Source organism: Salvelinus fontinalis, chromosome 31 (assembly GCF_029448725.1).
Source record: "Salvelinus fontinalis isolate EN_2023a chromosome 31, ASM2944872v1, whole genome shotgun sequence".
In the NCBI taxonomy this organism is placed as follows: domain Eukaryota; kingdom Metazoa; phylum Chordata; class Actinopteri; order Salmoniformes; family Salmonidae; genus Salvelinus; species Salvelinus fontinalis.
This window is the reverse complement of record NC_074695.1, coordinates 6926651-6948403: the sequence shown is the minus strand read 5'-3', so window position 1 is coordinate 6948403 and position 21753 is coordinate 6926651. Positions and strand designations below refer to the sequence as shown.

Genomic DNA, 21753 nt, shown 5'->3' with positions numbered 1-21753 from the left:
CACATATGTTGATGTTGGAGTGGTGCTGGAGATTATGAATTTGAAGTTTATTTTTTATTTTATTTTTTAAATGTCCCTTTAAGGAAATATATGCTTGGCTCAAACAGAAGTCTTTCTCTAATAAGCATCTGTTGTGTTCAGTGATATAAGCAAATAAACACCCAGGCTATAAATACAGTAGGAATATGCTTTTGAGAATAGAAGGCTCTCACTACACACACACACACACACACCGTTGCACACACACTGTTGCACACACACACACACACGCCTATACCGGCTGTGTTGTTGCCTGTTGAAGCATCTTTAGTAAACAGTAAACAGTAAACAGTGTGTTTTAAATAGAATACTGAATATCTATCATTCTATGCTTTTCAAAATGCTCACCTTTTGTTGCCTTACAGTCTGAAATGAAAACACAAAAAATCTAAACTTTTATCCGACTTCATGTAACACACAGTAACCCACAATATCCAAGTGAATTAATAAAAAAATATATATCACTGAAAATGAATTAAAATTAAATTAGTAAATGAACCGCTCGTGGACTGCACTCTGCAAGTCCTTTCACAGAATCTCGATGAGATTTAGGTCGGGGCTCTGACAAGGCCCCTCAAGGACATTCACCTTCTTGTCCTTCAGCCACTGTACGGTTGCTTTGGCGGTGTGCCTTGGGGTCATTGCCATATTGAAACGTGAACCATCTTCCCATTTTCTACTTCCTTTCAGAGGGCTGCAGGTTCTCCTCAATAATCTGTTGGTATTTTGCACTGTCCATTTAACCTTCTATGGTGACAAGCGCTCCAGTCCCTGCTGAAGAGAAACACCCCCACAACAGGATGCTGCCACCGCCGTGTTCTTTACTGTAGAAACTGTGTTCTTTACTGTAGACAGAGTGTTCTTTACTGTAGACAGGGAGTTCTTTACTGTAGACAGTGTTCTTTAAAGTAGACAGGGAGTTCTTTACTGTAGACAGAGTGTTCTTTACTGTAGACAGGGAGTTCTTTACTGTAGACAGGGAGTTCTTTACTGTAGACAGGGTGTTCTTTACTGTAGACAGGGTGTTCTTTACTGTAGACAGGGTGTTCTTTACTGTAGACAGAGTGTTCTTTACTGTAGACAGAGTGTTCTTTACTGTAGACAGGGAGTTCTTTACTGTAGACAGAGTGTTCTTTACTGTAGACAGGGAGTTCTTTACTGTAGACAGAGTGTTCTTTACTGTAGACAGGGAGTTCTTTACTGTAGACAGAGTGTTCTTTACTGTAGACAGGGTGTTCTTTACTGTAGAAACTGTGTTCTTTACTGTAGACAGAGTGTTCTTTACTGTAGACAGGGAGTTCTTTACTGTAGACAGAGTGTTCTTTACTGTAGACAGGGTGTTCTTTACTGTAGACAGGGTGTTCTTTACTGTAGACAGAGTGTTCTTTACTGCAGACAGGGTGTTCTTTACTGTAGACAGGGTGTTCTTTACTGTAGTCTGGTGTTCTTTACTGTAGTCTGGTGTTCTTTACTGTAGACATGGTGTTATATACCGTAGACAGATTGTTCTTTACTGTAGACAGGGTGTTCTTTACTGTAGACAGAGTGTTCTTTACTGTAGACAGGGTGTTCTTTACTGTAGACAGGGTGTTCTTTACTGTAGACAGGGTGTTCTTTACTGTAGACAGAGTGTTCTTTACTCTAGACATGGTGTTCTTTACTGTAGACATGGTGTTATTTACTGTAGACAGGGTGTTCTTTACTGTAGACAGGGTGTTCTTTACTGTAGACAGGGTGTTCTTTACTGTAGACATGGTGTTCTTTACTGTAGACAGAGTGTTCTTTACTGTAGACAGGGTGTTCTTTACTGTAGACAGGGTGTTCTTTATTGTAGACATGGTGTTCTTTACTGTAGACATGGTGTTCTTTACTGTAGACATGGTGTTCTTTACTGTAGACAGGGTGTTCTTTACTGTAGACAAGGTGTTCTTTACTGTAGACAAGGTGTTCTTTACTGTAGACAAGGTGTTCTTTACTGTAGACAGGGTGTTCTTTCTTGTAGACAGGGTGTTCTTTACTGTAGACATGGTGTTCTTTACTGTAGACATGGTGTTCTTTACTGTAGACATGGTGTTATTTACTGTAGACAGGGTGTTCTTTACTGTAGACAAGGTGTTCTTTACTGTAGACAAGGTGTTCTTTACTGTAGACAGGGTGTTCTTTACTGTAGACATGGTGTTCTTTACTGTAGACATGGTGTTCTTTACTGTAGACAGGGTGTTATTTACTGTAGACATGGTGTTCTTTACTGTAGACAGTGTGTTCTTTACTGTAGACAGGGTGTTATTTACTGTAGACATGGTGTTCTTTACTGTAGACATGGTGTTCTTTACTGTAGACAGGGTGTTCTTTACTGTAGACAGGGTGTTCTTTACTGTAGACATGGTGTTCTTTACTGTAGACAGGGTGTTCTTTACTGTAGACAAGGTGTTATTTACTGTAGACAGGGTGTTCTTTACTGTAGACAAGGTGTTATTTACTGTAGACATGGTGTTCTTTACTGTAGACAGGGTGTTCTTTACTGTAGACAGGGTGTTCTTTACTGTAGACATGGTGTTCTTTACTGTAGACAGGGTGTTCTTTACTGTAGACAGGGTGTTCTTTACTGTAGACAGGGAGTTCTTTACTGTAGACAGAGTGTTCTTTACTGTAGACAGGGTGTTCTTTACTGTAGAAACTGTGTTCTTTACTGTAGACAGAGTGTTCTTTACTGTAGACAGGGAGTTCTTTACTGTAGACAGGGTGTTCTTTACTGTAGACAGAGTGTTCTTTACTGTAGACAGAGTGTTCTTTACTGTAGACAGGGAGTTCTTTACTGTAGACAGAGTGTTCTTTACTGTAGACAGGGAGTTCTTTACTGTAGACAGAGTGTTCTTTACTGTAGACAGGGAGTTCTTTACTGTAGACAGAGTGTTCTTTACTGTAGACAGGGTGTTCTTTACTGTAGAAACTGTGTTCTTTACTGTAGACAGAGTGTTCTTTACTGTAGACAGGGAGTTCTTTACTGTAGACAGAGTGTTCTTTACTGTAGACAGGGTGTTCTTTACTGTAGACAGGGTGTTCTTTACTGTAGACAGAGTGTTCTTTACTGCAGACAGGGTGTTCTTTACTGTAGACAGGGTGTTCTTTACTGTAGTCTGGTGTTCTTTACTGTAGTCTGGTGTTATTTACTGTAGACATGGTGTTATATACCGTAGACAGATTGTTCTTTACTGTAGACATGGTGTTCTTTACTGTAGACATGGTGTTCTTTACTGTAGACATGGTGTTATTTACTGTAGACAGGGTGTTCTTTACTGTAGACAAGGTGTTCTTTACTGTAGACAAGGTGTTCTTTACTGTAGACAAGGTGTTCTTTACTGTAGACAGGGTGTTCTTTACTGTAGACATGGTGTTCTTTACTGTAGACATGGTGTTCTTTACTGTGGACAGGGTGTTATTTACTGTAGACATGGTGTTCTTTACTGTAGACAGAGTGTTCTTTACTGTAGACAGGGTGTTATTTACTGTAGACATGGTGTTCTTTACTGTAGACATGGTGTTCTTTACTGTAGACAGGGTGTTCTTTACTGTAGACAGGGTGTTATTTACTGTAGACATGGTGTTCTTTACTGTAGACAGGGTGTTCTTTACTGTAGACAAGGTGTTATTTACTGTAGACAGGGTGTTCTTTACTGTAGACAGGGTGTTCTTTACTGTAGACATGGTGTTCTTTACTGTAGACATGGTGTTCTTTACTGTAGACAGGGTGTTCTTTACTGTAGACAGGGTGTTCTTTACTGTAGACATGGTGTTCTTTACTGTAGACAGGGTGTTCTTTACTGTAGACAAGGTGTTCTTTACTGTAGACAAGGTGTTCTTTACTGTAGACAGGGTGTTCTTTACTGTAGACAGGGTGTTCTTTACTGTAGACATGGTGTTCTTTACTGTAGACATGGTGTTCTTTACTGTAGACAGGGTGTTCTTTACTGTAGACAGGGTGTTCTTTACTGTAGACAGGGTGTTCTTTACTGTAGACAGAGTGTTCTTTACTGTAGACATGGTGTTCTTTACTGTAGACAGAGTGTTCTTTACTGTAGACAGAGTGTTCTTTACTGTAGACATGTTGTTCTTTACTGTAGACAGGGTGTTCTTTACTGTAGACAGGGTGTTCTTTACTGTAGACATGGTGTTCTTTACTGTAGACAGGGTGTTATTTACTGTAGACATGGTGTTCTTTACTGTAGACAGTGTGTTCTTTACTGTAGACAGGGTGTTATTTACTGTAGACATGGTGTTCTTTACTGTAGACATGGTGTTCTTTACTGTAGACAGGGTGTTCTTTACTGTAGACAGGGTGTTCTTTACTGTAGACATGGTGTTCTTTACTGTAGACAGGGTGTTCTTTACTGTAGACAAGGTGTTATTTACTGTAGACAGGGTGTTCTTTACTGTAGACAAGGTGTTATTTACTGTAGACATGGTGTTCTTTACTGTAGACAGGGTGTTCTTTACTGTAGACAGGGTGTTCTTTACTGTAGACAGGGTGTTCTTTACTGTAGACAGGGTGTTCTTTACTGTAGAAACTGTGTTCTTTACTGTAGACAGAGTGTTCTTTACTGTAGACAGGGAGTTCTTTACTGTAGACAGGGTGTTCTTTACTGTAGACAGAGTGTTCTTTACTGTAGACAGAGTGTTCTTTACTGTAGACAGGGAGTTCTTTACTGTAGACAGAGTGTTCTTTACTGTAGACAGGGAGTTCTTTACTGTAGACAGAGTGTTCTTTACTGTAGACAGGGAGTTCTTTACTGTAGACAGAGTGTTCTTTACTGTAGACAGGGTGTTCTTTACTGTAGAAACTGTGTTCTTTACTGTAGACAGAGTGTTCTTTACTGTAGACAGGGAGTTCTTTACTGTAGACAGAGTGTTCTTTACTGTAGACAGGGTGTTCTTTACTGTAGACAGGGTGTTCTTTACTGTAGACAGGGTGTTCTTTACTGTAGACAGAGTGTTCTTTACTGCAGACAGGGTGTTCTTTACTGTAGACAGGGTGTTCTTTACTGTAGTCTGGTGTTCTTTACTGTAGTCTGGTGTTATTTACTGTAGACATGGTGTTATATACTGTAGACAGATTGTTCTTTACTGTAGACATGGTGTTCTTTACTGTAGACATGGTGTTCTTTACTGTAGACATGGTGTTATTTACTGTAGACAGGGTGTTCTTTACTGTAGACAAGGTGTTCTTTACTGTAGACAAGGTGTTCTTTACTGTAGACAAGGTGTTCTTTACTGTAGACAGGGTGTTCTTTACTGTAGACATGGTGTTCTTTACTGTAGACATGGTGTTCTTTACTGTAGACAGGGTGTTATTTACTGTAGACATGGTGTTCTTTACTGTAGACAGAGTGTTCTTTACTGTAGACAGGGTGTTATTTACTGTAGACATGGTGTTCTTTACTGTAGACAGGGTGTTCTTTACTGTAGACAGGGTGTTCTTTACTGTAGACAGGGTGTTCTTTACTGTAGACATGGTGTTCTTTACTGTAGACAGGGTGTTCTTTACTGTAGACAAGGTGTTATTTACTGTAGACAGGGTGTTCTTTACTGTAGACAGGGTGTTCTTTACTGTAGACATGGTGTTCTTTACTGTAGACATGGTGTTCTTTACTGTAGACAGGGTGTTCTTTACTGTAGACAGGGTGTTCTTTACTGTAGACATGGTGTTCTTTACTGTAGACAGGGTGTTCTTTACTGTAGACAAGGTGTTCTTTACTGTAGACAAGGTGTTCTTTACTGTAGACAGGGTGTTCTTTACTGTAGACATGGTGTTCTTTACTGTAGACAGGGTGTTCTTTACTGTAGACAAGGTGTTATTTACTGTAGGCAGGGTGTTCTTTACTGTAGACAAGGTGTTATTTACTGTAGACTGGTGTTCTTTACTGTAGACAGGGTGTTCTTTACTGTAGACAGGGTGTTCTTTACTGTAGACAGGGTGTTCTTTACTGTAGACAGGGAGTTCTTTACTGTAGACAGAGTGTTCTTTACTGTAGACAGGGTGTTCTTTACTGTAGAAACTGTGTTCTTTACTGTAGACAGAGTGTTCTTTACTGTAGACAGGGAGTTCTTTACTGTAGACAGGGTGTTCTTTACTGTAGACAGAGTGTTCTTTACTGTAGACAGAGTGTTCTTTACTGTAGACAGGGAGTTCTTTACTGTAGACAGAGTGTTCTTTACTGTAGACAGGGAGTTCTTTACTGTAGACAGAGTGTTCTTTACTGTAGACAGGGAGTTCTTTACTGTAGACAGAGTGTTCTTTACTGTAGACAGGGTGTTCTTTACTGTAGAAACTGTGTTCTTTACTGTAGACAGAGTGTTCTTTACTGTAGACAGGGAGTTCTTTACTGTAGACAGAGTGTTCTTTACTGTAGACAGGGTGTTCTTTACTGTAGACAGGGTGTTCTTTACTGTAGACAGAGTGTTCTTTACTGCAGACAGGGTGTTCTTTACTGTAGACAGGGTGTTCTTTACTGTAGTCTGGTGTTCTTTACTGTAGTCTGGTGTTATTTACTGTAGACATGGTGTTATATACCGTAGACAGATTGTTCTTCACTGTAGACATGGTGTTCTTTACTGTAGACATGGTGTTCTTTACTGTAGACATGGTGTTATTTACTGTAGACAGGGTGTTCTTTACTGTAGACAAGGTGTTCTTTACTGTAGACAAGGTGTTCTTTACTGTAGACAAGGTGTTCTTTACTGTAGACAGGGTGTTCTTTACTGTAGACATGGTGTTCTTTACTGTAGACATGGTGTTCTTTACTGTAGACAGGGTGTTATTTACTGTAGACATGGTGTTCTTTACTGTAGACAGAGTGTTCTTTACTGTAGACAGGGTGTTATTTACTGTAGACATGGTGTTCTTTACTGTAGACATGGTGTTCTTTACTGTAGACAGGGTGTTCTTTACTGTAGACAGGGTGTTCTTTACTGTAGACATGGTGTTCTTTACTGTAGACAGGGTGTTCTTTACTGTAGACAAGGTGTTATTTACTGTAGACAGGGTGTTCTTTACTGTAGACAGGGTGTTCTTTACTGTAGACATGGTGTTCTTTACTGTAGACATGGTGTTCTTTACTGTAGACAGGGTGTTCTTTACTGTAGACAGGGTGTTCTTTACTGTAGACATGGTGTTCTTTACTGTAGACAGGGTGTTCTTTACTGTAGACAAGGTGTTCTTTACTGTAGACAAGGTGTTCTTTACTGTAGACAGGGTGTTCTTTACTGTAGACAGGGTGTTCTTTACTGTAGACATGGTGTTCTTTACTGTAGACATGGTGTTCTTTACTGTAGACAGGGTGTTCTTTACTGTAGACAGGGTGTTCTTTACTGTAGACAGGGTGTTCTTTACTCTAGACAGAGTGTTCTTTACTGTAGACATGGTGTTCTTTACTGTAGACAGAGTGTTCTTTACTGTAGACAGAGTGTTCTTTACTGTAGACATGTTGTTCTTTACTGTAGACAGGGTGTTCTTTACTGTAGACAGGGTGTTCTTTACTGTAGACATGGTGTTCTTTACTGTAGACAGGGTGTTATTTACTGTAGACATGGTGTTCTTTACTGTAGACAGTGTGTTCTTTACTGTAGACAGGGTGTTATTTACTGTAGACATGGTGTTCTTTACTGTAGACATGGTGTTCTTTACTGTAGACAGGGTGTTCTTTACTGTAGACAGGGTGTTCTTTACTGTAGACATGGTGTTCTTTACTGTAGACAGGGTGTTCTTTACTGTAGACAAGGTGTTATTTACTGTAGACAGAGTGTTCTTTACTGTAGACAAGGTGTTATTTACTGTAGACATGGTGTTCTTTACTGTAGACAGGGTGTTCTTTACTGTAGACAGGGTGTTCTTTACTGTAGACAGGGTGTTCTTTACTGTAGACAGGGAGTTCTTTACTGTAGACAGAGTGTTCTTTACTGTAGACAGGGTGTTCTTTACTGTAGAAACTGTGTTCTTTACTGTAGACAGAGTGTTCTTTACTGTAGACATGGAGTTCTTTACTGTAGACAGGGTGTTCTTTACTGTAGACAGAGTGTTCTTTACTGTAGACAGAGTGTTCTTTACTGTAGACAGGGAGTTCTTTACTGTAGACAGAGTGTTCTTTACTGTAGACAGGGAGTTCTTTACTGTAGACAGAGTGTTCTTTACTGTAGACAGGGAGTTCTTTACTGTAGACAGAGTGTTCTTTACTGTAGACAGGGTGTTCTTTACTGTAGAAACTGTGTTCTTTACTGTAGACAGAGTGTTCTTTACTGTAGACAGGGAGTTCTTTACTGTAGACAGAGTGTTCTTTACTGTAGACAGGGTGTTCTTTACTGTAGACAGGGTGTTCTTTACTGTAGACAGGGTGTTCTTTACTGTAGACAGAGTGTTCTTTACTGCAGACAGGGTGTTCTTTACTGTAGACAGGGTGTTCTTTACTGTAGTCTGGTGTTCTTTACTGTAGTCTGGTGTTATTTACTGTAGACATGGTGTTATATACCGTAGACAGATTGTTCTTTACTGTAGACATGGTGTTCTTTACTGTAGACATGGTGTTCTTTACTGTAGACATGGTGTTATTTACTGTAGACAGGGTGTTCTTTACTGTAGACAAGGTGTTCTTTACTGTAGACAAGGTGTTCTTTACTGTAGACAAGGTGTTCTTTACTGTAGACAGGGTGTTCTTTACTGTAGACATGGTGTTCTTTACTGTAGACATGGTGTTCTTTACTGTAGACAGGGTGTTATTTACTGTAGACATGGTGTTCTTTACTGTAGACAGAGTGTTCTTTACTGTAGACAGGGTGTTATTTACTGTAGACATGGTGTTCTTTACTGTAGACAGGGTGTTCTTTACTGTAGACAGGGTGTTCTTTACTGTAGACAGGGTGTTCTTTACTGTAGACATGGTGTTCTTTACTGTAGACAGGGTGTTCTTTACTGTAGACAAGGTGTTATTTACTGTAGACAGGGTGTTCTTTACTGTAGACAGGGTGTTCTTTACTGTAGACATGGTGTTCTTTACTGTAGACATGGTGTTCTTTACTGTAGACAGGGTGTTCTTTACTGTAGACAGGGTGTTCTTTACTGTAGACATGGTGTTCTTTACTGTAGACAGGGTGTTCTTTACTGTAGACAAGGTGTTCTTTACTGTAGACAAGGTGTTCTTTACTGTAGACAGGGTGTTCTTTACTGTAGACAGGGTGTTCTTTACTGTAGACATGGTGTTCTTTACTGTAGACATGGTGTTCTTTACTGTAGACAGGGTGTTCTTTACTGTAGACAGGGTGTTCTTTACTGTAGACAGGGTGTTCTTTACTGTAGACAGAGTGTTCTTTACTGTAGACATGGTGTTCTTTACTGTAGACAGAGTGTTCTTTACTGTAGACAGAGTGTTCTTTACTGTAGACATGTTGTTCTTTACTGTAGACAGGGTGTTCTTTACTGTAGACAGGGTGTTCTTTACTGTAGACAGGGTGTTCTTTACTGTAGACAGAGTGTTCTTTACTGTAGACAGGGTGTTCTTTACTGTAGACAGAGTGTTCTTTACTGTAGACATGGTGTTCTTTACTGTAGACAGAGTGTTCTTTACTGTAGACAGGGTGTTCTTTACTGTAGACAGAGTGTTCTTTACTGTAGACAGAGTGTTCTTTACTGTAGACAGAGTGTTCTTTACTGTAGACAGAGTGTTCTTTACTGTAGACAGGGTGTTCTTTACTGTAGACAGGGTGTTCTTTGGGTGGTAAGATGTATTGGGTTTTCACCAGACATATCGTTTTGCGTTCAGGCCCAAAAAAGTTACATTTTGGTCTCATCGTGACCACAGCACTGTTTGCCCCCTCGGAATCTCCAAAATGCTTTGTTGGGAACGCTCAAACGACACTTGATGTGGCTTTTTTTGAGGAGTGTTTTTTCATTTTCTTGCCATCCTCCTATAGGGGCCATATCAGTGGAGAGCTTGAAGAATTACGGTCACATCCACACACTGACCAGTCTTTGCCATAAAGACTTGGAGCTCCTTCAATGTCGCCATTGGCTTCTCGGTAGCCTCTCTGATCCGTCTCCTCCTTGCCAGGATGATCCATGCAGGCTCTGGGTGGTGCCATACGCCTTCCACTTCTTAATAACGGTCCTCCTAACTGTCCTCCGAGGGGTAGAAAATACCTTGGACATTTTGGTTGATTTTCTTTTGGCTTTGAATTACACTACTAAGCAGTGGAGTCCTCTATAAACAACTGCTTTTATTCTGAACTAATCAAAGTCACTACAATTGATCACAGATGGAAGCCAATTAGCTTGAGTTGTGATCTGGAAGGTTATTGGTTAAACCTCTGCAAGTATGCCATTGCAATTCTAAGGGGGGGGGGTTCAATTATCCAAATATGGTATTTTACTGTTTGTTTATTATCTATCCTGTTGCCAGAGGTCCCTCCCCTCTGACCTTCTCCTCCAATGACGAGGAGAGAGGAGTATGCAATTGAGATTGTCCCTATATCTCTGGTATAGTCTCCCCTAATCTGCATCGGATGCGCTCATAAATGCAGGGAGATTGTTCAAGGTGAGCGTCGAAATTGGATGTCTATGCACGTCCTTTGGACGTCGGGAAATGTCTTCAAAACCGGCCACTTGGGACAACAGTGTTATTACCATCTGTCACGATCGTTAGAATGAGTGGACCAAAGCGCAGCGTGATCTGGATTCCACATCTTTTTATTACTAGGTGAAACTCAAAGCAAAAAAAAAAAAAAAAAAAAAATCTCCAGACGAAACGTGAAGCTAACAATAGTCCTAACAGGCAACTATACATAGACAAGATCCCACAAAGTACAAAGGGGAAATGGCTGCCTAAATATGATCGCCAATCAGAGACAACGATAAACAGCTGCCTCTGATTGGGAACCATACCAGGCCAACAGAAATGTATAAATCACCTAGATAACCCACCCTAGTCACACCCCGACCTAACCAACATAGAGAATAAACAGCTCTCTATGGTCAGGGCGTGACACCATCAAGGAGATGTGGGGTGGATTTGATAGGGGAAACTTACTGAATGATCCAAGAAATTATAATCAGAGCTTTTCTTTTTGGCTGTTTACAAAAAAAAATACATCCTGGATGCTTTGCTAGACAACAGGAAATCCACAGTGGCAGACCAATTAGATCCTGGTCTGTTTAAGCGTGCAGCGCTTAATGACAAACATTTTTAACATTGTTATCATAGTCTAGGTGGATTACTCTATACACAGCCAGAGACGTCATTAGGCAGCGCGGGGATTCTGGGATAAGGAGAGCTCTCCTTCACAGAATGAATTTGACCCGACATTAGCATGAATTTCATCAAACATGAAGTACAACATAAAATATTTTTTAAAGGTGTTGGATAATGTTCTTGTTCTTTCTTTGTAATACTGTATAGCTTTTGGAAATGTGACATTACGTACTTTCGAGGAAAATAAGCAGGTTTCTCAAGTATTTGTTTTACTGATATGCAGCCATGTACATGACCTCAATAAGAAACAATATTGTTGCTTTGATCACATCAGAAGGTATCCTCCTTGAAATCTCCAAAATACAACAGCCACAGGACAACTTTGAAGAGATATAGCAGGCTAACGAACTCCTTTTGCACATGAAAAAAAATAAATAAGAAAAGTTGGACAGAAACTTGCTAGCTACGTTAGCTAGGTAGGATTTTCTACAAGGAATCTGCCTCCCAAAAAAAAAGCTTCTCCCAAGTGGGTGCCTGCTGCACTGCTGCTTGGATTCCACCCGGCGATCTGTTTTACCGTCTGCCCTGTCCTGTCTCCCCCCGTCTGGTACAGGTACAGGTCCTCTCTCCCATCCTTTCACTTGCCTCCACACACACACACACACACATACACCATACACATACTCCACACACACACACACATACACCATACACATACTCCACACACACACACACACACATTATTAAGAAACAGTGTTTTGAATACTGATGTTAACCTTTCTGGTTATAACCTTTTTCGGCAAGACAGAGCTTCCAAAGGTGGGGGAGTGACAATCTTTACCAAGGATCATCTTCTGGGCGCGGTTGTCTCAACCAAGTCTGTCCCCAAACAATTTGATTTGCTGGTTTTAAGCATGAATCTTTTAAATAGCTCTTTGTTGACTGATGCTGGGTGTTATTGGTCACCATCAGCACCGGCCTGTACCCTGCCTGCCCTAAGCTCTCTACTGGCCCCTTAAACTAAGTCTAAATTTGTCCTGCTAGGTGACCTAAACTGGGACATGCTTAATCCACTTGAGCAAGTCTTAAAGAAATGAGACTCCCTGAATCTTTCTCAGATTATTACCAATCCCACATGGAATAACACACAGGAAAAGGCTACTCTTCATGATGTTATCCTCACAAATAATCCTGATAGGTATCAGTCTGGTGTTTTCTGTAATGACCTTAGTGATCACTGTTTTACAGCCTGTGTTCATAATGGCTGCTCAGTGAAACAACCTGTCCTGATTTGTCAGAGACGCTTGCTAAAAAACTTTAATGAGCAAGCCTTTCTTCATGAACTGGCCTCTGTAACTTGGTATAGAATCAGCTTGATCTCCTCTGTCGAAGACGCTTGGACCTTCTTTTTTGATATTTTCAGTGGTATTGTTAACAAACACGCCCCCATAAAGAAAATGAGAATTAAAAACAGGTTCAGCCCCTGGTTCAAACGTGATCTGGCAGAGTTACTCCACCTCAAGAATACCATTTGGTGAAAGGCTCGGCACACGCCATACTCAGGCTGACTGGCTCTCGTTCAGGCAAATGAGAAATCAGTGCACTCAGGCTATCCGGAAGGCCAAAGTTAGTTAATTTAATGCTCAGTTCTCTCTCTGTGGGTCTAACCCCAAGAAGTTCTGGAAAACAGTTAAAGACCTGGAGAAGAAACCCTCCTCCTCCACAGCTGCCCATGTCCCTTAATGTTGACGATGTGGTTGTTACTGACAAGAAGCACATGGCTGAGCTCTTTAATCACCACTTCATTAAGTCAGGATTCCTATTTGACTCAGCCACTCCTCCTTGCCCGTCCAACATTTCCTCATCTCCCCCCTTCTAATACGACTAGCCCCGACGCTTCTCCCTCTTTTTCTCCTGCCCCGCTACAAAGTTTCTCCTTCCAGGTGGTCACTGAGTCCGAGGTGCTAAAGGAGCTCCTTAAACTTGACCCCAAAAAACATCTGGGTCAGATGGTTTAGACCTTTTCTTCTTTAAGGTTGTTGCCCCTATCATTGCCAAGCCTATCTCTGACCTTTTTAACCTGCCTCTCCTCTCTGGGGAGGTTCCCATTGCTTGGAAGGCAGCCACGGTTCATCCTTTATTTAAAGGGGGAGATCAAGCTGATCCTAACTGTTATAGACCCCTTTCTATTTTGTGCTGTTTATCAAAAGTGTTTGAAAAACTTAGCAATAATCAACTGACTTGGTTTATTGATGTCTATAGGATTCTCTGGTATGCAATCTGGTTTCTGCTCAGGTTAAGGATGTGTCACTGCAACCTTAATTAAAGGTCCTAAAGGATGTCACCATTGCCCTTGATTCTAAGCAATGTTGTGGTGCTATTTTAATTGACTTAGCCAAATCTTTTGATACGGTAGACCATTCCATTCTTATGGGCTGGCTAAGAAGGATTGGTGTCTCTGAGAGGTCTCTGGCCTGGTTTGCTAACTACCTCTCCCAAAGAGCGCAGTATATAAAGTCAGAACATCTGCTGTCTGAGCCACGGCCTGTCACCAAGGGAGCACCCCAAGGCTCAATCCTAGGCCCAACGCTCTTCTAAATTTACATCAACCACATAGCTCAGGCAGTAGGAGGCTCTCTCATGAATTTACTTTCAGATTTTACAGTTTTATACTCAGCTGGCCCCAGCTGGATTTAGGGTTAAATGCTTTACAACAAAGACTTCTTAGTGTCCAACAAGCTTTCTCTACCCTTAACCTTGTTCTGAACACCTCCAAAACAAAAGTCATGTACTTTGGTAAGAAGAACACCCCTCTTCCTGCATATGTTATTATAACTTCTGAGGGTTTAAAGCTTGATGTAATCACCTCATACAAGTACTTGGGAGTTTGGCTAGATGGTACACTGTCCTTCTCTCAGCACATATCAAAGCTCCAGGATAAAGTTAAATCTAGACTTGGTTTCCTCTATCGTAATCACTCATCTTTCACCCCAGCTGCCAAACTAACCCTGATTCAGATGACCATCCTACCCATCTGCTAGATTACGGAGGTATCATTTATAGATCGGCAGGTAAGGGTGCTCTCGAGCGGCTAGATGTTCTTTACCATTCGGCCATCAGATTTGCCACCAATGCTCCTTATAGGACACATCACTGCACTCTATACTCTTCTGTAAACTGGTCATCTCTGTATACCCGTCGCAAGACCCACTGGTTGATGCTTATTTATAAAACCCACTTAGGCCTCACTCCCCCCTATCTGAGATATCTACTGCAGCCCTCCTCTTCCACATACAACACCCGTTCTGCCAGTCACATTCTGTTAAATGTCCCCAAAGCACACACATCCCTGGGTCTCTCCTCTTTTCAGTTCGCTGCAGCTAGCGGCTGGAACGAGCTGCAACAAACAGTCAAACTGGACAGTTTTATCTCCATCGCTTCATTCAAAGACTCAATCATGGACACACTTACTGACAGTTGTGGCTGCTTTGTGTGATGTATTGTTGTCTCTACCTTCTTGTCTTTGTGCTGTTGTCTGTACCCAATAATGTTTGTACCGTGTTTTGTGCTGACCATGTTGTGTTGCTGCCATGTTGTGTTGCTACCATGTTGTTGTCATGTGGTGTTGCTACCATGCTGTATGGTCATGTGTTGCAGCCTTGCTATGCTGTTGTGTGAAGGTCTATTACCTTTATGTAATGTTGTGGTGTCTCTCTTGTCGTGATGTGTGTTTGGTCATATATTTTTAATTCTAATCCCAGCCCCCGTCCCCGCAGGAGGTATTTTGCCTTTTGGTAGGCCGTCGTTGTAAATAAGAATTTGTTCGTAACTGTCTTGCCTGGTTAAATAAAGGTTACATACATTTAAATATTCCAAAAGTATGTAAATCAGGTCTTTCTCCATAAGGGAGACGGCAGTTAATTATTATTGCCCCATTTCAAGGCTTCCTTGTCGTGCTCAGATTCTAGAATCCTGGGTAAATGTACAATGAAGCTATTTTGTTTTGTATCTGATAAATGCATTTAGAAAGTAAACCAGTCAGGGTTTAGGACACAGGGTTTAGGACACAGGGTTTAGGACACAGGGTTTAGGACACAGGGTTTAGGACACAGGGCTTAGGACACAGGGTTTAGGACACAGGGTTTAGGACACAGGGTTTAGGACACAGGGTTTAGGACACAGGGTTTAGGACACAGGGTTTAGGACACAGCACTATTACAACATCCACTACCGTCAGGGTTTAGTACACAGGGTTTAGGACACAGGGTTTAGGACACAGGGTTTAGGACACAGGGTGTAGGACACAGGGTTTAGGACACAGGGTTTAGGACACAGGGTGTAGGACACAGGGTTTAGGACACAGGGTTTAGGACACAGGGTTTAGGACACAGGGTGTAGGACACAGGGTTTAGGACACAGGGTTTAGGACACAGGGTGTAGGACACAGGGTGTAGGACACAGGGTTTAGGACACAGGGTTTAGGACACAGGGTTTAGGACACAGGGTTTAGGACACAGGGTTTAGGACACAGGGTTTAGTCCAGAGCATATAATTATTACAGTAACCAGTTTAGTTGTTAATGATCTTGTCGATGCTTTAAACTCTAAAATGAAATGTGCTGCTTTATTTGTGGACCTGTCAAAAGCTTTTGATACTGTTGATCCTGCTATTTTATTGAACAAGTCCTTGATAGGCCTATTGATGGTATCATGATGAGTTTAGCCATCGTCCTTGATGGGGTTCAGTCTGCATTTCTGGAAGTACATAAAGGTGTACCACAGGGGTGGATTCTGGGACCTGATCTTTTCACTATTTATATAAACACCATTGGTCAATCTGTAAAAAAATGTCAACTTCATCTATATGCGGATGATACTATTACGTATGACCAGCCCTGCCCTTCCCAGCCCTGCCCTTCCCAGCCCTGCCCTTCCCTGCCCTGCCCCTGGCCTGCCCTGCCCTTCCCAGCCCTGCCCCTGCCCCTGGCCTGCCTTGGCCCTGGCCTGCCCTGCCCTTCCCAGCCCTGCCCCTGGCATGCCTTGGCCCTGGCCTGCCCTGCCCTTCCCAGCCCCTGGCATGCCTTGGCCCAGCCCTGCCCTTCCCAGCCCTGCCCCTGGCCTGCCTTGGCCCTGGCCTGCCCTGCCCTTCCCAGCCCTGCCCCTGGCCTGCCTTGGCCCTGGCCTGCCCTGCCCTTCCCAGCCCTGCCCCTGGCCTGCCTTGGCCCTGGCCTGCCCTGCCCTTCCCAGCCCTGCCCCTGGCCTGCCTTGGCCCTGGCCTGCCCTGTCGTTCCCAGCCCTGGCTTGGCCTGCCTTGGCCATGGCCTGCCTTGGCCTGCCCTACTCTGGCCTGGTCTGCCCTGGCCTGCCTTGGTCTGCCCTACTTTGGTCTGGCCTGCCCTGGCCCTGGCCTGCCCTGGTCTGCTATGGCCCTGGCCTGCCCTGGCCCTGGCCTGCCCTGGTCTGCTATGGCCCTGGCCTGCCCTACTCTGGCCTGGCCTGCTCTGGCCCTGCTCTGGCCCTACCCTGGCCTGTCCTATCCTGGTCTGCCCTGGCCTGGCCTGGCCTAGCCTGCCCTGATCTGCCATGGCCTGGCCTGTCATGCCCTGCCCAACCCTATTCCGATCTGCCCTGATCTGCCCTTGCCTGAAAGCCTCCTAAGAGACTTTTGACGCTTGTTAATAGTAATGAATCAACATGGAAAATGGATTTGGATTTGCAAAGTCATGAACGTCAGGGAATATAGACCAAACGTTGAAGTGACGTCTGTGCCCAGTGAGTGGTGTTTCCCGAAAAAGGCAACTCAGCTAATTTTGAACTGGCGAGACGGCAGGAAGTAGGCCTCCTGTATATTTGGGCAGAAAGTAAGGCTGAGTCAGTCTTACAAAGACATGGAACAGGCTTGGTCTACTGTTATTAAATATTCAGGAAGCAGTTTGTGCAATGAAACAGATATCACCACGAGCCCCAGAGAGTGAGCCCAGCGGATACCGTTTAGCTTTGGGAGAGTTTTATCAATGAATGGACTTCATTTCTCTCTTAACAGAATGCTAATATGTGGGCTCCATCATCCTCCTCCTCCATCCTCCTCCTCCTCCTCCTCCATCATCACCCTCCTCCTCCATCATCCTCCTCCTCCTCCTCCATCCTCCTCCTCCTCCTCCTCCATCATCCTCCTCCTCCATCATCCTCCTCCTCCATCATCCTCCTCCTCCTCCATCATCCTCCTCCTCCTCCTCCTCCTCCATCATCCTCCTCCATCCTCCTCCTCCATCATCCTCCTCCATCATCCTCCTCCTCCTCCTCCATCATCCTCCTCCATCCTCCTCCTCCATCATCCTCCTCCTCCATCATCCTCCTCCTCCTCCTCCATCATCCTCCTCCTCCTCCTCCATCATCCTCCTCCTCCTCCTCCATCATCCTCCTCCTCCTCCTCCATCATCCTCCTCCTCCTCCTCCATCATCTTCCTCCTTCTCCTCCTCCTCCTCCTCCTTCTCCTCCTCCTCCTCCTCCTCCTCATCATCATCACCATTACCCTCATCCTCCTCATCATCATCCTCCTCCTCACCATCCTCCTCCTCCTCCTCATCCTCATCCTCATCACCATTACCCTCATCCTCCTCATCCTCATCCTCCTCCTCACCATCCTCCTCCTCCTCCTCCTCATCATCATCATCACCATTACCCTCATCCTCCTCATCATCATCCTCCTCATCCTCCTCCTCACCATCCTCCTCCTCCTCCTCCTCATCATCATCACCATTACCCTCATCATCCTCCTCCTCACCATCCTCCTCCTCACCATCCTCCTCCTCCTCCTCATCATCATCACCATTACCCTCATCCTCCTCATCCTCATCCTCCTCCTCACCATCCTCCTCCTCCTCCTCCTCCTCATCATCATCACCATTACCCTCATCCTCCTCGTCATCATCCTCCTCATCCTCATCCTCCTCCTCACCATCCTCCTCCTCCTCCTCCTCATCCTCCTCACCATTACCCTCATCCTCCTCATCCTCATCCTCCTCCTCACCATCCTCCTCCTCCTCCTCATCATCATCACCATTACCCTCATCCTCCTCATCATCATCCTCCTCATCCTCATCCTCCTCCTCACCATCCTCCTCCTCCTCCTCATCATCATCACCATTACCCTCATCCTCCTCATCCTCATCCTCCTCCTCACCATCCTCCTCCTCCTCCTCATCATCATCACCATTACCCTCATCCTCCTCATCATCATCCTCCTCATCCTCCTCCTCACCATCCTCCTCCTCCTCCTCATCATCATCACCATTACCCTCATCCTCCTCATCATCATCCTCCTCATCCTCATCCTCGTTCTTATGCTGCTTTCTCTCCTTCACAACCCTCTCTCTCACACACACACACACACACACACACACACACACACACACACACACACACACACACACACACACACACACATTCTAGAATCACTCGACCATGACTGGTAGTAGTAGGCATGCATTTCCTTCTGTTGAGGTTACTGGTAGGCTCGGCTTGACCAACATAGTCTCAAACCTTATATTCACACCATAAACAACTCTAAAAATAAGCACATGATCCTATAGAGATTCACATAACCAGCATATGGTATGCCATAGAACATCACAATCCTAACGGAACATTTTTGATAGGCTACACAGAGGAGACATATATTTAAATGTAACCTCTCTAAACATGGGTCTGGGCTGAAACATCTTTACCGTGTGGACTGACTGACCGGTTGACCGGTATCTACAGCAGAGAGGTGTTGCTCCTCCACGGAGAGCGTGCAGAGCACGGCTGCCTGCTTGCACGCTCAAGTGCACGTGTCTCATATTGATCAGACGGCTGCTGTATGCTGCATAATAAATGTATATCTGTATTTACCTCCAGACCTGGCCCAGTTGTAGGAGGTGAAGAATTGACTGGAACAGCCACATGCACACTCTGCAGCATGTCCGGGTGCCGCTCTCAGTCCCAGCCCCCGCCGCATTCTGCCCTGCCGACGAGCATCCAACCCCGGCAACAGTAGCAGCATTGGCCGCTCCGCCACCGTGCTGTTTGTTGGTGTTGATGCTGCCCTTGGTGCTGAAATTACACTCGCCTCCCCTGGAAGACTCTGCTGTCGCACTGACTGCCGCCACTGCCCCGCTGCTGCTGCCGCTGATATCCGAGTAGTCGTAGACTATCCACCTGAAACTCAACACCTGAACCACGGCGGAGGGAACCACCACGAAGACCAGTGTTAGCCCGAACCACCAGTAGTCCCGTCTCAGGTAGTAGTCCGCGGCAAGCCACAGGTCGGTGGCCCCGTCTGAAAAGAAGACGAGCAGTGAGCACAACACCCAGCAGCAATCCAGGAGCGAGTAGGGCTTAGAAGCATAGCGGCACGACGAGGGACCCTGGTCGGGCTCGGCTGCGACCATACATCGGAGTGGTGGTGGTACGGGGTTCTCGGTGGTCTGCACAGACAGGGCTGCTCCGTCCGATTTTGCAGCCATGTTTGTTGTAGGAAAGAGAGTCGGGATCGGGCGAGGGAGAGAGTGAGAGTGAGAGGGTCTGTCGGCGTGTGTGAGAAAGGGAGAGTGAGCGCGTGGGGGAGAGAGAGAGAGAGAGGACTCAGACAGGCAGTAACTGCTCCTCGTTTCAATGGCTAGGCTATTATATGTAATTACATTCTTACTAGGCGTATTATTGTCTGATTGAATAACACAGCGTTTGCCAATCATTTATTTCATGATGATGATACTTTGCCATCCAAGGACTCCTGTTGGGTAGTCTAATGAAGACTAGGACTGATCGCATAGGCATAACGAAGACCGTGTAGGCTAATTACGTCATAATCCAGCGCATTCATTGGATCATCAATAGGCTTCAATATTCCCGAGTACGTTTTATTGTTGTAAACTTTGAAGTTTGTTGGGCTGGCCTCTTTGTCTATATAAATGACAACGTTATCATTCAGACAACCAATTAATTCATTGAATGGTTTGTGAAATATTGTAGCGTCTACTAGAAGTCCAAATGGTTGCCATAGCAGTATTAACAGTAGGCTATATTCTGTTATATACTGGCTATATACCGTTACATAGGCCACAGAATCACGAACGGTGAATATAATACCACCCCGCTCTCTACATAAGTCAGCTCACCAATTCACCACGTCTGTGTTGAATGAAATCAAATCCATTTTTATTGTTCGCGTACACATATTTAGCAGATGTTATTGCGGATGTAGCGAAATGCTTGTGTTCCCGAGCTCCAACAGTGATATCTAACAATTCTCAACAATACACACAATTCTAAAAGTAAAATAATACAAACTTATTCCAGGTCCTGGTGACCTTCAATGCTGCAGAAATGTTTTGGTACCCTTCCCCAGATCTGTGCTTCTTGGTTTTTTTTTCTCTGACATGCACTGTCAACTGTGGTACCGTATATAGACAGGTGTGTGCCCTCCTAAATCATGTCCAATCAATTGAATTTACCCCAGGTGGACTCTAATCAAGTTGTAGAAACATCTCAAGGATGATCAATGGAAACAGGATTCACCTGAGCTCAATTTTGAATCTCATAGAAAAAGATCTGAATACTTATGTAAATAAGGTGTTTCTGTTTTTTGTTTACAAGTTCTGTTTAAAATAAAGATAGATTGATGAGATTATTTTATTTAAATACATTTTAGAATAAGGCTGTAACTTAACAAAATGTGGAAAAAGTCAATGGGTCTGAATAGTTTAGAATGGACTGTATGTACAGCAATAGTTAAATAGGAAGGCATTGATTAGAAATACAGTATACACACTGAACAACATTTTTAAATGCAACATGTAAAGTTTTGGTCCCGTGCTTCATGAGCTGAAGTAAAAGATCCCAGAAATGTTCCATATGCACAAAAAGCTTCTTTCCCTCAAATGTTGTGCACACATTTGTTTACATCCCTGTTAGTGAGCATTTTTCCTTTACCAAGATAATCCATCCACCTGACAGGTGTGGCATATCAAGAACAGCATGTTCGTTACACAGGTGCACCTTGTGCTGGGGACAATAAAAGGCCACTCTAAAATGTGCAGTTATGTCACACAACACTGCCACAGATGTCTCAGGTTTTGAGGGAGTGTGCAATTAACATGCTGACTGCAGGAATGTCCACCAGAGCTGTTGCAAGAGAATTTAATGTTAATTTCTCTACCTTAAGCCGCCTCCAACGCCGTTTTAGAGAATTTAGCAGTACGTCCAACCCGGCCTCACAACCGCAGACCATGTAACCACGCCAGCCCAGGAGTGGCGGTGACTAAGTTCAGGGCAGGGTACTTGGTGGTAACCAGCTTGTGACAGTGACTAAGTTCAGGGCAGGGTACTGGGTGGAGGCCGGCTAGTGACAGTGACTAAGTTCAGGGCAGGGTACTGGGTGGTAACCAGCTAGTGACAGTGACTAAGTTCAGGGCAGGGTACTGGGTGGTAACCAGCTAGTGAC

At 43.8% G+C, this 21753-nt stretch overlaps 1 protein-coding gene across 1 annotated transcript in view; it reads right to left on the bottom strand.

Moving 5' to 3' along the window:
* The window catches only part of LOC129829468 (XK-related protein 7-like), a 123362-nt gene extending 103280 nt beyond the window's left edge, over positions 1 to 20082 (bottom strand). The window contains exon 1 of the mRNA XM_055891167.1: positions 19164 to 20082. Within this exon, the coding sequence (XP_055747142.1) occupies positions 19164 to 20005 (842 nt within the window). The 5' untranslated portion in view covers positions 20006 to 20082. The remainder of the gene's footprint in view (positions 1 to 19163) is intronic.
* Positions 20083 to 21753: the final 1671 nt, after the last annotated feature.